The sequence below is a fragment of the Echiichthys vipera genome (assembly GCF_963691815.1).
Source record: "Echiichthys vipera genome assembly, chromosome: 9".
Taxonomy (NCBI): Eukaryota; Metazoa; Chordata; class Actinopteri; order Perciformes; family Trachinidae; genus Echiichthys; species Echiichthys vipera.
In genome coordinates, this window is record NC_139834.1 from 22504608 (window position 1) to 22519518 (window position 14911).

The window sequence follows — 14911 nt, forward strand, 5'->3', positions numbered from 1 at the left end:
AAAAAAATACTCCTTAGCTGAATTTTTATGTACTCTTACGCAAGCATGAAAAACACTTCCTCCCTCTGGATGGGAGCTAAGAGAGACGTTTTCTACCATGTTTCCTGCGCTGTGACAACTGATCGGTGTTTAATGCATCCACAACCCACAAGAAAGACCTCAGACAAGTATTGTGAAGAAACCATCCCTTTATTGGTGTGAAACAGTCCCATCCAAGTCAGGGTCAAAAGGGTTAAAAACAGTCAGTGCTCAAACAGACCAAACCAGAGTTTCTCCACACTCTGCTGGATCTAGTATGGTGGGATTTACAGAGTCGTACCGGCTGCGGACGTACAAAACGCTGCGCCGAATAAGTGACAGGGGTTCCACAGAAAATATAAAAAGACTTCACTTTACTCCAAACCACGTTAACTGCTTTTACTAAAACACTACAGCAGTACCAGAACTTTCTCTGGGAGGTAGGAAGGGGTTAGAGGGTGGAGGTGTGGATGTGTGTGAAGGGAAGGGGTGTGTTTACACAAACTAATGGGATCAAAATCTGGGGGTGTCAAAACCACATCGATGACAGTTAAAGAGAAAAACCAGGTTATCTTTTTTATTTTTATTTTTTTTCAAATAATACCTTAGAGTTATGAGGAGGAGAGCGTGATTGGCCAGAAGTGCTTCCCCTCCTTCTGTGTTGGTTTATTTGTTTGTTGTCTCCATGGTAATCGCCAGTTGACCACGGAGTCCTTTAGCCTATTTGTTTGCCACTGCTGCCACCGCTGCAGCATTCTTACTTGGCGTTGGCGGAGCTGCTGAGCATCTTACGGACTGCCTGAGTGATGGCGTCGCGGTCGATGCCAAAGATTCGGAGCAGCTCTTGGGGCTTGCCGCTGCGGGGCACCTGGGAAACTGCCAGGCGTTGAACAGTGAAGCCTGTCTCGTTCACTACAGCCGAGCACACGGCCTCACCGAGACCACCTGAGGAATTAGAACATACAGCAGTCAGGATTAATGAATAAAGGGTCAGTTCAACTAAATCACACACACAGACAAAACATTTTTTTCTAGAATCTCCCCTAATAATCATTTTCACGTTCTCGTTTGTTTGTTTGATCCTCCTTCTTTTGATTTTCACTCTCCTGTCATCTCAGCTCTCTCGCACCTTTATGGGCAACTGAGCTCTGCAGTGATGTGATGTAGACTGACAGGACGGACGACGCCCTCCCTCGACTTTTTCTCTCCTCAGCCATCTCACTTTCACGCCCTCTCCTCCCCCTCCTTCCTCCCATTTTCTCTCTCTTTTTTAACGTCTCATTCCAAACTGTCAACCAATAATTTCTGATTGAGTGAATATGAAAGCTGAGGAATAAGAAAAAAACCTATTACATGTTCCTTCACTACTACATTTTCCCAGCCGTTGGTTGATACTATCTGGCAACTGGTGTGTGAGAGAGACAGAGAAAGAGACATCGACCGCATATTATCTGCAAATTATATCTATGCTTTGAGTTTGTTGTGTGTTCATGTCGTGTTAAAATGACAATGTACGTATATGATTTCTCTGTTATTTGTAATGTGTGTTGTTGGATACTGTAGTTTGAAAATCCAACCCTCTCACAGCTGGTGATAAAGATAAGATAAATTCTTTGGAATAATATATTTTGTAACCATGTTACAGTTTCATTAGAACCTGTAGTATTTCAAAGTAAACAGCACAGGGTTGTGTCATAAATGGGTGTAGTACATTCATTTCTTATATTCTTTTATGTACATATGAAATAGGCAAAACACTATAAAATATTATAGTATGTAGTAGTATTTATGAGCCAACGTTGTGCATCATTTGGGTTTTTAACAGTTTTTCTAAAATGCTGAAAAATGAAAATGAAAATGTGACATAAAAGAATAAAAGCTTTATCAAAGTAACCAAACAAAATGATTTTCCTTACGTTGTTGCCACAGTCAAAAATACCAATACATGTGCGGTGTTGTCTGGTTTCGGTTCTGACTGTACCAGCAAAATTAAAATATCGCAAATGGAACAAATAATAAAAATGTATTTATTTTGGGGTGAATATTTTGCAGTTTGCAGTCTCTATTTTTGATATGTTAAAAAGTGGGTGCCACTGGTTGCCAACGGCAACCTTTTACTGTCAAGCCCTGGGTTTAGAGGAGTGGTTTGGCGAGTCCTTCTGTTGAGAGGGATATTGCCCTTTGCACGCCATTTACCCATCCGTACGCCACATCCCCCTGTTCCCTGGATACAACTTGATTTCCACCTTCTGCAAATGCAAATTGTTGTTGGATAGTTTTTCTTTATATCTAAAGCCTTCACACATATGGACATATCACAACTCCTGCAAAACTTTTGCATTTTCACTGGAATGTAATCAACACTGAATCTTCTTTTTTCTTTGTTTGGCTCTATCATGGCCAACAGATGATCATATTCTCAAAGCGCTTAGAAAGCAGCGACATGTAGGGCAACAGAAACACGCACAACCTAATAGGAGAGAAAAAAGCAAATTTTGGACACTTGTTTTTGTCATGCTGGTACTGTATGTAGGTCAGCGAGAGCCCAAAGGCCGGAGCTGAAATTAAGAAACTCTGACATGCAGCTCCTCCTCTACCCTCCCCCTTCTCTTCTATATTGTTTTATTCATTTCATCTCTTCTATATCTTCCATCCCTCTCCTCATACCCCCACCCCACATCTCTGCATCCCTTTACTGCACCTCTGTCTTCATCTTCCCCTCCTCATGCTGCTCTTCTCTCTCCTCCCTAGCTCAGACTCCAGCTTATTCAGAGCTTCTCTGTCTGCAAAAACCTTTGTCCTTTGCTGCTCCAGGCATTTTTATTCATGAGCACAAACACGCAAGCAGCTGCACAACAATCCTTATGACCGCTAGTTAAAACTGTCCTGTTAATGCCATGGACTGTCCTGATTTTTTTTGATTGGACAAGATTCAGCAGAATTATGCAGCAGAGTGGCACATTACATTGCTTTATATTAGTATTTAGACATGTCGAAAAGTATAATGTTTAATGTTTTACAGAACAGCAGGGTATGTGACATCATGTAGCAATGCTGTGCTGTCAGATGGCTGGATAGATCAGAGGGAAGGACGTGACAAAGGCTACAGGTCAAAATTCAACCGTGGGTTATTGTAGGCCGACGCCTTGTCTTGGTTTGGAAGGTCACTTGTGACTCCTCACCTTCATAGTAGTGGTCCTCAACTGTGATGATGCGTCCTCTGGTAGCCCTGGCGCTGTCGATGATGGTCTTGGAGTCCAGGGGTTTGATGGTGAACGGGTCAATCACACGGATGTTAATTCTCTCTGAGGGAGGAGAGAGGAAGGTGGAGGATGTACCTCAGTCCAACTGATGGTTCATATAAAGACTGTATATACTTCTATGCTGACATGGGTTGGGTTCATTTATTTGTACCTTTCTTCAGCTGTTCAGCAGCAGCCAAAGCCTCGTGGAGGGTCACTCCTGCTCCGATCACAGTCACATGGTCATCATTGGTCTTATACACGACCTGAGTGGGAAGGGAAAAGATATAGGTATGTCAGTTGAGTTAGATTAATCATACGTGATAATAATAAATGAGGGCTAAAATGGAAAAATAAGAGTCCAAAGAGCATTAAATAGTTATTAGAAAATACAAAACACTGCTACAAACCTTAGCCTGACCAACGTGGAAGTCCTCGTTGCAGTTGTAGATGATATTGTTCTCCGGGCGGCTCGTTCGGATAAAACACAAACCCTGAAACACCAGAAATAATCTACATGGGTCTGTATTTTTTAACAGAAAAACTGTGGAAGATTGAGTCCCGTACATCTCTATATGATGGAGCTTTTACTCCGCTCTGAACCATTAGATTTCTTTTCAGGAAGTCAATTTTTTATTCTTTTTCATTTCTAATGACAGGTGAATATAGGTACCTTTGTGTTGGCGGCGAGCTCCACAGCTTTCTCAGTGGAGACGCCGTCGCTAGGATAGAAGATGGTTGCCGTGGGAATGGCTCTAAATATGGCCATATCCTCCAGACCCATCTGAGAGGGCCCATCTTCACCTACATATACACACACATATCAGCACCAAACAGATAAATAGTCAGGTACAGCAAGACTCACATGTGTAATGTAGACTGGAAAATAAATTCTGGTGAAGTGGCATGCATTCAGTCTGGAAAGGTGCACATGCAAGGTACCTGAAGAGGTGGAGGAGAAGGAGAAAAGAGGAGGAGGAGGAGGAGTAAGAGGTAAAAGAGGATCAGGCTGCTCTGTCATCACCTCCATGACACAGTGACAGTGAGAGGGAGGAGGGGAGGAGGAAGGGTGCTGATACCAGGAGAGGGAGATGGACAACAGAATAACAGAGGACATGAGAAGTTGGAGGGGGGGAAAGGTTTAGGATCAGAAAATTTAAAACCGAGACATACTGAGGAGGAGCGGTTCAACCCACTGCAGTGAAATAAAAGCAGCAACAACATCCGATAAATCAAATAATTCAATATCTTCTGCAGGCTGCTTGCTCAGTGGTTAAAGATCAACATGGGTTGATTTTCATTTGACATGGATTGTGCACACTTTGGATTTACTTTGACAAAGCTAGTCATTTTTAAAATATTATCAGTTTGACTTGTTACATTCTTCAGTGGGCTAAATCGCTCCAAAAGCAGAATTGTGCCAAACTGGATTTAAGAAAAAGCAATAGTGAGAGGAAAGGCGGGTGAGTTCATAAAGATACTCATAAAAACTGGATACATATAATATCAAAATGCCAACTGCTACCATGAATGTACTGTATAGAAATTATACAATGTTGTTGGGAAAAAGTCAGAAGAAGTAAAGGAACTGCTGAAAGGTCAAAGGTCAGTTCTTTCAGGTCGTGATTAGCGAAAAGGGAGACAGGAACTGACCAATAGAGACTCCGCAGTGGGAGCCGCAGAGGTTGATGTTGCTCTCGGAGATGCCGGCCATGCGGAGCTGGTCGTAGGCCCGCGAGAAGAACGTGGCAAAGGTGCTGGCAAACACCACGTTACGGTCCCGCACGGCGCATCCCATCGCCACGCTCACCTGCGGGAGAGAAGAGAGAAATAGAAAGGAGGGAAAATGAGGAGGTAGAAACATTTTGTAGAGACATTCTTAGTCCCGTAAAGAAAAACCCTGCTGACTCTGGAGATCCCCTGACTTTTCTTCCAGTGCCACCGTGATGTTTTTGTGAAATGTCAGTAAATTGTGACTAAAGATCAGAGGGTAAACGTGTATTAGAAACATTTATGTTCATAATACTTACAACATAAAATGATCCTGATATTTCAGACATGGTCGAAATGTATGAACCAAATGCCTTTATTTTATTTATTGAAGTGAGGTTTTACCAGCTCTATACTGGACTCACCATGTTCTGCTCTGCGATGTAGCACTCCACGTAACGGTTGGGGTGTTCGTTCTTAAAGAGTTCGGAGAAGGTGGAGTTCTTGGTGTCTCCATCCAGAGCCACCACATGGTCGTTGTAACGGCCCAGCTTGGCCAGAGCCATGCCGTATGCCTTCCTCGTGGCTATCTGTGTTACACAGGGACGAACAGACAATCAATCGGTAGCTGATGCTCCAGCTTGGCTGAGGATTTGTTCAATTAAATAAATCAATGTTTTATTTTTAGGCCAATACAACACACATTTTTAAAGTTTATTCAAGACATCTGAGCTTGTCTGCCCCCACTCATCATACCTTGTCTCCAGACTTGTAACTGGGTGCACTCGGCATGCGGATGTTGCGGAGGCTGATAGGTGATGCATCCTCAATGGGTGGAGCAGGATAGAGGCGTTTGTTGCAGCTGATGACGCGGCTCTGCATCTCCTTGATCACGCTGTCGGCCATGTCTTTGGGCAGGGGTTTGCCGTGCCAGCCCATCTTATCCTCAGCCGCTGAAAGACACACAAACACAACTAAGGACTAGAGCAAACAAGTACTACACTTACTGCACTGTGCAGTATAAAACATGACATGACATGACTTGACATGACAAACAGAAAACTTGACTGCTTATGTGGTCAAAGTTGCTGCATTTATACTGTCAGACTTTCACATTTAACATGGGTCACATAGGTGGCAGATATAGTAGAGATAAACTGATAAAGCATAATCCTGTGGTAAAATAAGTTTGGATACAAATTTTGGCACAGCTGATAATATTAAGTACATATACTGAATGAACTACATTCTTCCTGATATCCGTCATACTCCTCCGCATTGATAAAATAAACCATAGGCAGCTGTCACATTCATAACAACTGTCCACTTCAGTGGGTCACAACAGGCTGCTTCAAAGGTCGAAAGGTTAGAGTGAAAAGGCCACAGGTTTATAAAAACACTCACGATTTCTAACAAAATCTTATGCATACAAATACACACTCCTCTCTTAGACACACACATGCACGTGGTCACACACGCGGTCCCTTGCTGTTATCACAACACAAGCATAATGGGATGTTGCTGCGAGTGTATTCTACACATTCTGAGGGATTACTGAGCTGCAGTAGCTAAAACACTAAAGCGCTGCCTGGATAACAGCAAGGCGGGGCCCCATGGGGGCCCCTCTGTCCCCACAGCGCGTCTGAGGGGCAGTTAAGAAAACTTCTGACAGATTATTTATAGTTGAGTTTTCACAGTTTTGCCTAGTCATCATTTAGTAACAGGTTTCTGAAGCAGGTTAGAGATAAATGCCTGATGTCTGGGATATGAAACAAACACACACATTTGTTATGATTACTTTGAAATGCTCTGCTTGAAATGTGTTGTTATGGTTGCTATCCAAATTATCCAAAGAGAGACAAAATAATGACAGAATTATTAATTACTACTCAGTCATTTAATCCGCTGTGCACACTCTACAGCTTTAGGAATTATGGAGCAATTCTGTTTAATTAAAAAGGAAAGACAACATGTTAGGACCTTACTCAAGCTCTACACGTTACAGGACAAAAAAACACACTGATAGTCAAACTACTGTGCATCACTATTGTACCTGGGATGCCCTTGCCCTTGATAGTCTTGGCGATGATGGCCAGTGGCTGGTGGCGGGGCTGACTCAGCACCTTACACAGCTCCTCCACACTGTGGCCGTCCACAATGATGGCTTGCCAGCTGGGAAAACAGAGTAGATCAAACTTGAAATGCAGTCCTACAGTTTTCTATTAATAAATATATAACTCTGGGTACCGTTTCCTACTGGAATTTCTGAAAGCGCCTAGAATCATCACCACCATTCACCCTACTCGTGGTGGCACTTCATATTGTAGCAGCATGTTGTCATTTTAGCTCATATCAGCGCTTCTGCATGTCTTGGATGTAGGGAGCACAACATTTTCACAACATAACACATCATATTATTTTTGTAACCTTTTGCATCTTAGTCCTGAGGATCAGATTGTGGTTCATAATATTGTACTGTATCTAATTGATTATCAAAGCTGCTGTTGATTCCTTGGGTTGATTAGTCAAGTAATTGTCTAATAATGTCAGCACTAAAACACACACACACACCCTATCCTCACACCCTTTTGTGCACGCCCTCATCCTCTGACTCCCCCCTGCTTACCCAAAGGCCTCACAGCGTCGCTGGTACTTCTCCACGTGGTGCTGGAGCGGCGCCGGGTCGCTCTGACCCAAGCGGTTGATGTCCAAAATGGCCACCAGATTGTCTAGCTGGTAATATGAGGCAAAGGCCATGGCCTCCCACACTGAGCCCTCAGACATCTCTCCATCGCCCAGCAGGCAGAACACTCGATAACTACAAACAGAGAGAGAGGTTTCAGGTTTTTTAATTAATTTAGAGCATATACAGATAGACTGTTAGACCTTCTTGGCACATTCTCCCATCTTCCTCCTATAGAGATCAATGTGACAGTTGACCCTCACACCTAAACACACACACAAACACACACTTCACCTCCCCCCTGCTGAGCTCAGATCATCCTCGCTCCCGCTCCTGCGGCGTAACAACCCCTGACAGCTTTCCAGTCAAATAGACACATTCTCATTAAAGCTGGAAGATAGGCCGAGACACGCCGCATTACACCACGCATGCCAACCCCCGAGAAAACACACGGCACAGAAAGAAAGGAGAGGAAGGGTGGAAGAAAGAGAAGGGAGGAATTCCACAGAGGTGGAGATGAAGAGAGGGAGAGAAAAGAGAGAGCGATTTGTGACCGGAGGGGAAAATATTAAAAACCAGTTAGACGGATCTCTAAAGGTCGGTTTCTGAAACGCGTCTGCTGAAACTCTGTAATGAAATATACAGGTGCACTGAACCAAATCTGGAAGCAGTACCAGTTTGTGTTCATCATTCTGGTCTCTGAAGTATATAGAATTTAGTACTTCAGTACTTCAGTTTAGTACTAGTATGTGTTAAAGTAAAATGCACAGTAAGAGCGGATGTTGAAATCAAATGGCACATAACAAATCATTTTGATAGTTTTGATATTTTTTAAATATCTAATAAACTGGAATCCTTACAAATGCAGCCAACACTGCATTAGTGTCAAGAAAGAGCAGGGTTTTCATTCAAGAAATGAATTTGAAATCACTTTTTGCTGCTTCAGATCACTTCACCTTATCTGAGGGATAAAAGCCCATCAAAAGAAACTAAAAAATCATCTTCACCTGTGTCACATTTTATTAGAATATACAGTAGAATATTGCCTTTTAGGTGTTTGTTGTATCCATTTTTTCCATGTACATTTTCATGTGTACGATGAGAATCTAATGTTCTAATGTTCAAGCCACTGTGCTCAACATGAAGTCTGTAAAGTTGCCATTCTATTTTTTAATCCTCAGTTTAAAAAAAAAAATCACAATCATAGGTTAAAGGTGCAGGTTGTGATGAACTCCAACACATTTTGTCAAAAAGTGATACCAATATGGTACAAGATCAAGAACACAGTCAGAAGGGCATCCAGTACCACTGCAGCACACTGAGGTAGTGCTTCAGCTCTCAGGAGGTATGAGGAGTGTGTGTGTGTGTGTGCGTGTGTGTGTGTGCAGACTTCTCTTGCATCTTGTCTTTGCAAGGTGAGAATAACAGCTCAAGACAAGGTGATACCTCTCCTTGAAAACAGCCCAAACCCATCCAACTGGCACACATTCAGGCACACCTACCTTACATCCTGTGTCACCCACACCATTACACCCTGCCAACAAAAAACCCACAAAGAAGAAACTTCCAGCCAATACACTTGGTGATGAGTTGGATTATCTCCTCCTCAACGAGCATGAGGAGGAACCCTGCATGTGTTTGATCCAATAATGTCGTAGTTACACATTTACTAATGCAGATTATTGAACCACTGTCGCAGAAGCGTAAAGCAAAGAACAGTTATAATAAGTGTGATATAAGTGTATTTGACGGGTTCATTCATGTATCTTATTTTAATAAACCACACCCTAAGAGAAGCTGAGGGGTCGCTTTAGTCGTTGATTCATTTCCTGCTAAAGTTTGACCAGAAATAACATAAAATGCGACATATTCCAGCTGCTCCACTCCAGTTGATCCTGCAGCGTAGGTTGTGTGTATGTGCGTGTGCCTCAAGGAGTGGTTGATATAGTTGCCAATCAGCAGTTTTTGTCTCAGATTATGTTATGAAGTCAGTGATGCAGCCTTCTAAAGTGAGTGCTGAGACATTACGGTACAGCGAATTAGTTTAGACGAGCTGCTCCGATCACACACAGTGTCCACAATCACATGTGCGGTGTATACAATGTTATCTACTGTGTATACATAGAAGCAACAGAAGCACAGGGTGGTATTTTGCCATTTTTTTCAGGGCCAGAGGATGAGAGTATAGGGTGAGGCAGAGAGATGAGGGAGGAGCTGTGCTCTTGCATGTGTGATTATTAGAGCGGAAACAATTGAGTGCACACAGAATGCAGAGTGAGAGATGAAGGGCAGCCAACTCAGACTGCAAGTACGGCATTCCCCGACCGCCTGTTTCACTGTGTCTGTAAAAATACAAAAATTGTGATTTGAGACTCCCTCTGTTCTGTTAGCGATGGGATTTGTAATGAAGTTAAGAGTTTGGCTCGGATGTTTTTCGTATCATATACATTTTCTATGAAAAATGTGAACGGCATGCGTCCTCAGCTCATTCTCTCTATTGTTGGACTGGAAACCATGTGGTGCTTTCTAGATCACACTAGAACAAAGGAGACACACAAGGACTGATCTGCAGCCCTGCTAACATTCAGCTGAGTAGTAGATGGCTGATGTGCATTTCAGGCCCGTTAATCTGTTGTGATGTTAAATATGTTTGAAACTGTAAACATTGAATATGAAAGAAACAGCCGCAGGAGCGTGAACCGTTTTTTTATTAAAAGAAATAAATGAATTAATCAAAATCTATGAATTTGAATCCCACCTGTATAAAGAGACAAATTAAATCATTCATTTTTCTTACCACTTGATCTCTTCCCGGACTTGTTTCTGAGCTCAGATTACTGAGCACATACCCCCATTTATCCTGTTTTGAAGGTAAAACTGATCAGAGGTCAGATGTCCTGGCTCTGTGAGCGGCTGCCTGAATGTCAACCCAGGGTAGGCCTGTCAGGTGCGTTTTGATCCAAATGTAAAAGCTGAAATGTCACATGTCAGCACGGCTCACTGCGGCGTACATTATATCATGCATAATTTCATACTGTCTATCTTAATATGTGCAGATGCAAGCTGGACTGCGTTTTTTTGCATGTTGGAGAGTCTCCGTCACAAATTGTGTATGTGTGTGTGTGTGTGTGTGTGTATGTGTATATGTTACCTGGCCTTGTCAAAGTATTTTCCAGTGTAGGCCATTCCACAGGCAGCTCCAAGTCCCTGACCCAGAGATCCAGTGGCCACATCCACAAACTGCTGCTTCTGTTAGCACACACACACACACACACACAAAAAGTCATGTTGCTACAGTGTGTCTAGCCGTGTGTCAGTATCTGTGTTTGTGTGAACACACTGTCTTATTAATGTCTGCAGCAGGGGAGAAAGGAGCCGAGGACTGACCATCCCTGTCACACAACAACGTCTTTGTCACCATGTCTCTGTCTGCATACTGTTTGTCTGTTATCTGTGTAAGTGTGCCCATGTCTTAACATGAACAGAATGTGCAGTAAGTATACATTTGGCGTTTTAAAGTGGTCTAAAGGTCTAAAGACGGAAAACTGTCCAGTATCTTAGGGAGAAAAAGGCAGAGTATAGAAATGCTGGAAAACTGAGACCACTATTCTTTTTATCCTCCCTTGGATGGTCTAAATCCCCAGGTGGATAATTGTATTCATGCCTGTCTCTTTAAACCCCCCCCCCCCCTCCTGAAAAAGCTCAGTCAGCTCTGATTGGTCATTGTTCCTGAGTCTTCTGCCTGGGTCCTTCTGACTTCTACCTATATCTATCCATCTATCTATCGTTCTATCTATCTATATACAGTATATATATATATATACATTTAAAGGCACAGTTTCTGAATACAGATTGTGTGCAATTTTCTATGGATTGATTGTTTTGATACTTTCACAGTATTTATGTACTTTTATTATTTTAAAAAAACATATGGAAATCTCACTTTTTCAAATATGGGACCTTTAATGTATTCCTAGGCCATATGTGTTGCTATGTTGAAACAAATTACTTTCAGACCAAGAACTTTCTGCAGGTCTGAACATCACCTCACCGGCACAGGGTGTCCCTCCAGGATGGAGTCCACCTTGCGGAGGTTGAGGAGCTCATTCTCTTTTAGGTAGCCCGTCTCCGCCCACACGGCGTACAGCACAGGTGCTGCATGCCCCTGAGGAGGTGAAAGGTCAAAGGTTAGAGTGCGGGATCACATATTGTACACCTGATATGCTGCTGGTGGAGCTAGAACTGATATCACAGTTCATAAAATGCTCATCCATGTTAGGGACCTATAAGATCCTGTTTTTATGTATCCACTTTACACTTTTCCCCCTCAGGTACCTTTCCTGCACACTTAAACAAAGAGTTTACTTCTAAATGGAATGTGAGAGAACAAAAAATACAGTTTTATTCTGAAAAATGTGTGTTTTGCACATTTCCCCAATATGTGATACCCTATTATTAGTAAATCTGTTGTTTTAGATGTCCCTTATGTGTATTGTCTTTATGCATGCATCAGAGGAACACCTGCCAGCCATATACCTATGTGTGGATATGTGTGTTACCTTGGAGAGGATGAAGCGGTCGTTGTTGGGGTTACGGGGGTCTTCCGGTCGGTACTTCATGGTATGAAAGAACAGCACAGACATGATCTCTGCCACGCTGCAACATGATGTGGGATGGCTGCAACAAAATGATGGCGAGAGAGGAATTAGATACACAGCAATTAAATTAAAAACTTTTTGTGCCTCCAGATTTCTTTTTCCAAAGCTATAAACATGTTCAGAAAATACTGCGTGGAGTTTTACTCTGTGAACTTGGACTCCTGGGTTAATTCATGCCAAACAGACAAACTGAAGTCAAAGAGTTATGCAAGACGGACAATACGCCAAGACTATATCCGGGTCAGTCAGTCAGTACATATACAGTATCCACCATCTCTTGCTCTCAAAGACACACAAGAAGTGTGAATGCATTTGGAGGATGTCTCTGTTTCTCCCCTCTCTCTCATACATGCACACATACAAAAAGTACAAGACATAATTCAATGTGCTCTCCCAAACTGTTAACGTCAAGACAAATTAACACAAAATAGGTTATGGTGAGGTTTTATGTCTTGAATACCGGCATTATTCTCACACCACATGCCAATAATACCTCACTCAGGCCTCCTCCATGACGGCCTTTTCCCTTACTCTCCTGAAATTAAAAATGTGATCAAATAAACAAAAGCGAGCTAAAGCAAAACCCAGAGGGTGTGAACGCTGGCTGTGATAAAAGAATGGAATCAATAAAAGATGAAAAGGGACGAATGCACATTATTCTCTGCATGTTTCAGATATCAAACTGGAATTTCCTTCCTTAATATATGCTCACTGACTTTGAACAAGCTACTTAAGGTTCAGTCCACTGATTAATTCATACTGCTCTTTACAAGCAGCATGTCTCAAATGGCTTTAGGAAAAGAAGACTACCTGGATCTCAGTCAATAATCAATCGCTAGAGAAAATCAAATAACGAACCAAGATGCCAAGGGAAGTAAAACTACGCGATATACATACACAGGCCTGTGTGGGATAGTCAGCTTTGGATGTTGAAAAAGGCACGGAGAAGTTACAGTTTCACGCCTCCTAAAATGTATCTTATATCATTCATCATATAATCCTTAAATTTTCTGTCATTCCACAAAAAGTTGCACCACATTTAGTCGATTTGGATTTTATTTTGAAATTTCTCATCGGAAGTATTTTTTTTTATAATTAATTATAGCTTGACATTTGTGTGACACGCTGCACCGGCACACACGCGTGCACAAGCAGGCGCGACGGCAGAAGCGAGTCCGCGCGTCGCCCGGTCCCTTGCCTCAAAAGCCCACGAGCCCACGAGCTGCACGGAATCATGCGCCGATCGTGTCCCCGCTCCTCTTCCGTTACATAAGCGATCACAGAGTATGCAGAGGGTTAAAGGAGAGCGGAACACTGGTGCACCTGCAGAAATGTATGCCCGAACCTCCAAATCCGGCACGATTTACTAAATATTTGATGATTTGAAGGAGCGGTTGTGCAAAACAAATACGCCTGTTTATTTGATTTAATAAATCTCACATGCTCTCAGAAACTTAACACACTGGTAAACAGAAAATTCCAAGTAAATGAACTCTCACTCTTTACACCTCTTCATTTCTGGAGAAGTGCGTAATTTACGCATTTACGCATGTTGGCACATAGCTGTTTTACGCTCAGAGAAAATATAGGAGGTAAAATCCCTCAGCTTTGGCACACCACACGGGACGCAAATATTCTGCATCTCTAGCTTTTTTTTTCAGATTGTTGTTCCTCCTGCACGCAGTCTGCTGCGGACAGTCCCGAATCCATCACCCAGGAAACAGACTGTTGTGTAAATTCGAGCCCGCGTTTATGATTTGCCCTTCAAACAGACAAATGCATGAATCATAAAGCAACTGGTCCAGGACAGCAACCTGGTTCTGCTTTGTGTCATACTAATATAAATCTCCAGCTCGGTTTAATCTGTCCGTATTTCTCCTCTTACCCACTGCCCGCTGCAGTTGTCGCCTTGATGGAGTTGATCCGGAGCCGGGTGGCGATGTTCCTGAGCGCCTGCACCGTCTGCTGATCCGGTTTATGGTAGTCCTCCATCTGGCCGATGAACTGAACAAGAGCACACACACGCACACACAAGTCGGTTAAATGGAGTTAAGAGTTAAAAGTCCCCGGTCTGCTGTCCCGAGAATAAAGGCGATGAGTGTGCAGAGGACGATGGCAGGGGTTAAAAAGAGGCAGTGGTGTTGAACCTGACGGACAGAGAGGAGGGAGGGGGCGTGTTTGCAAGCAAAGCCTATGAATATGGCTAATCTGGGGCTAAAAGGAGCCTACAGTTACTCCAAACTGTCACGCATGAGGACAGCCAATAGTAGGAGGGCTTTGGGTTGAGATCAAGACTACACGCACACTCGCCGGCGCACGCTCGCACACAGGGCACGGACGCTCAGGTTCAAGCGCAGTAGCTCCTACATTGTATTAAATTACATTTTTGAGTAAAGTTAAGTAAATGGAATTGAAATAATGTGAGAATTCAAAGATTAAGTCTTTACAAACAGCGATCAGAGTCGATTTGAGTTTCTATAGGAACAAATGTCAGCTAATTATTTCTGTATTTTGGATCCTCTTCACATTGGAAGAATAATATAAATAATAATGTAAATAATAATATAAATAATACAAATAATGGATAATATTATTTTCTA

At 42.6% G+C, this 14911-nt stretch overlaps 1 protein-coding gene across 1 annotated transcript; it reads right to left on the reverse strand.

Moving 5' to 3' along the window:
- Positions 1-249: 249 nt before the first annotated feature.
- On the reverse strand, positions 250-14444 carry LOC310952086 (transketolase-like). Its single transcript, XM_083920577.1, has 14 exons — positions 14197-14444; positions 12213-12330; positions 11705-11818; positions 10805-10902; positions 7597-7788; positions 7024-7142; positions 5727-5923; positions 5396-5560; positions 4914-5070; positions 3934-4064; positions 3671-3754; positions 3433-3526; positions 3201-3323; positions 250-963 (listed from the first exon to the last, which is right to left on the reverse strand). The coding sequence occupies exons 1-14, from the start codon at positions 14301-14303 to the stop codon at positions 776-778; spliced, it is 1887 nt and encodes a 628-aa protein (XP_083776703.1). The 5' UTR covers positions 14304-14444; the 3' UTR covers positions 250-775.
- Between the last annotated feature and the right edge of the window lie 467 nt (positions 14445-14911).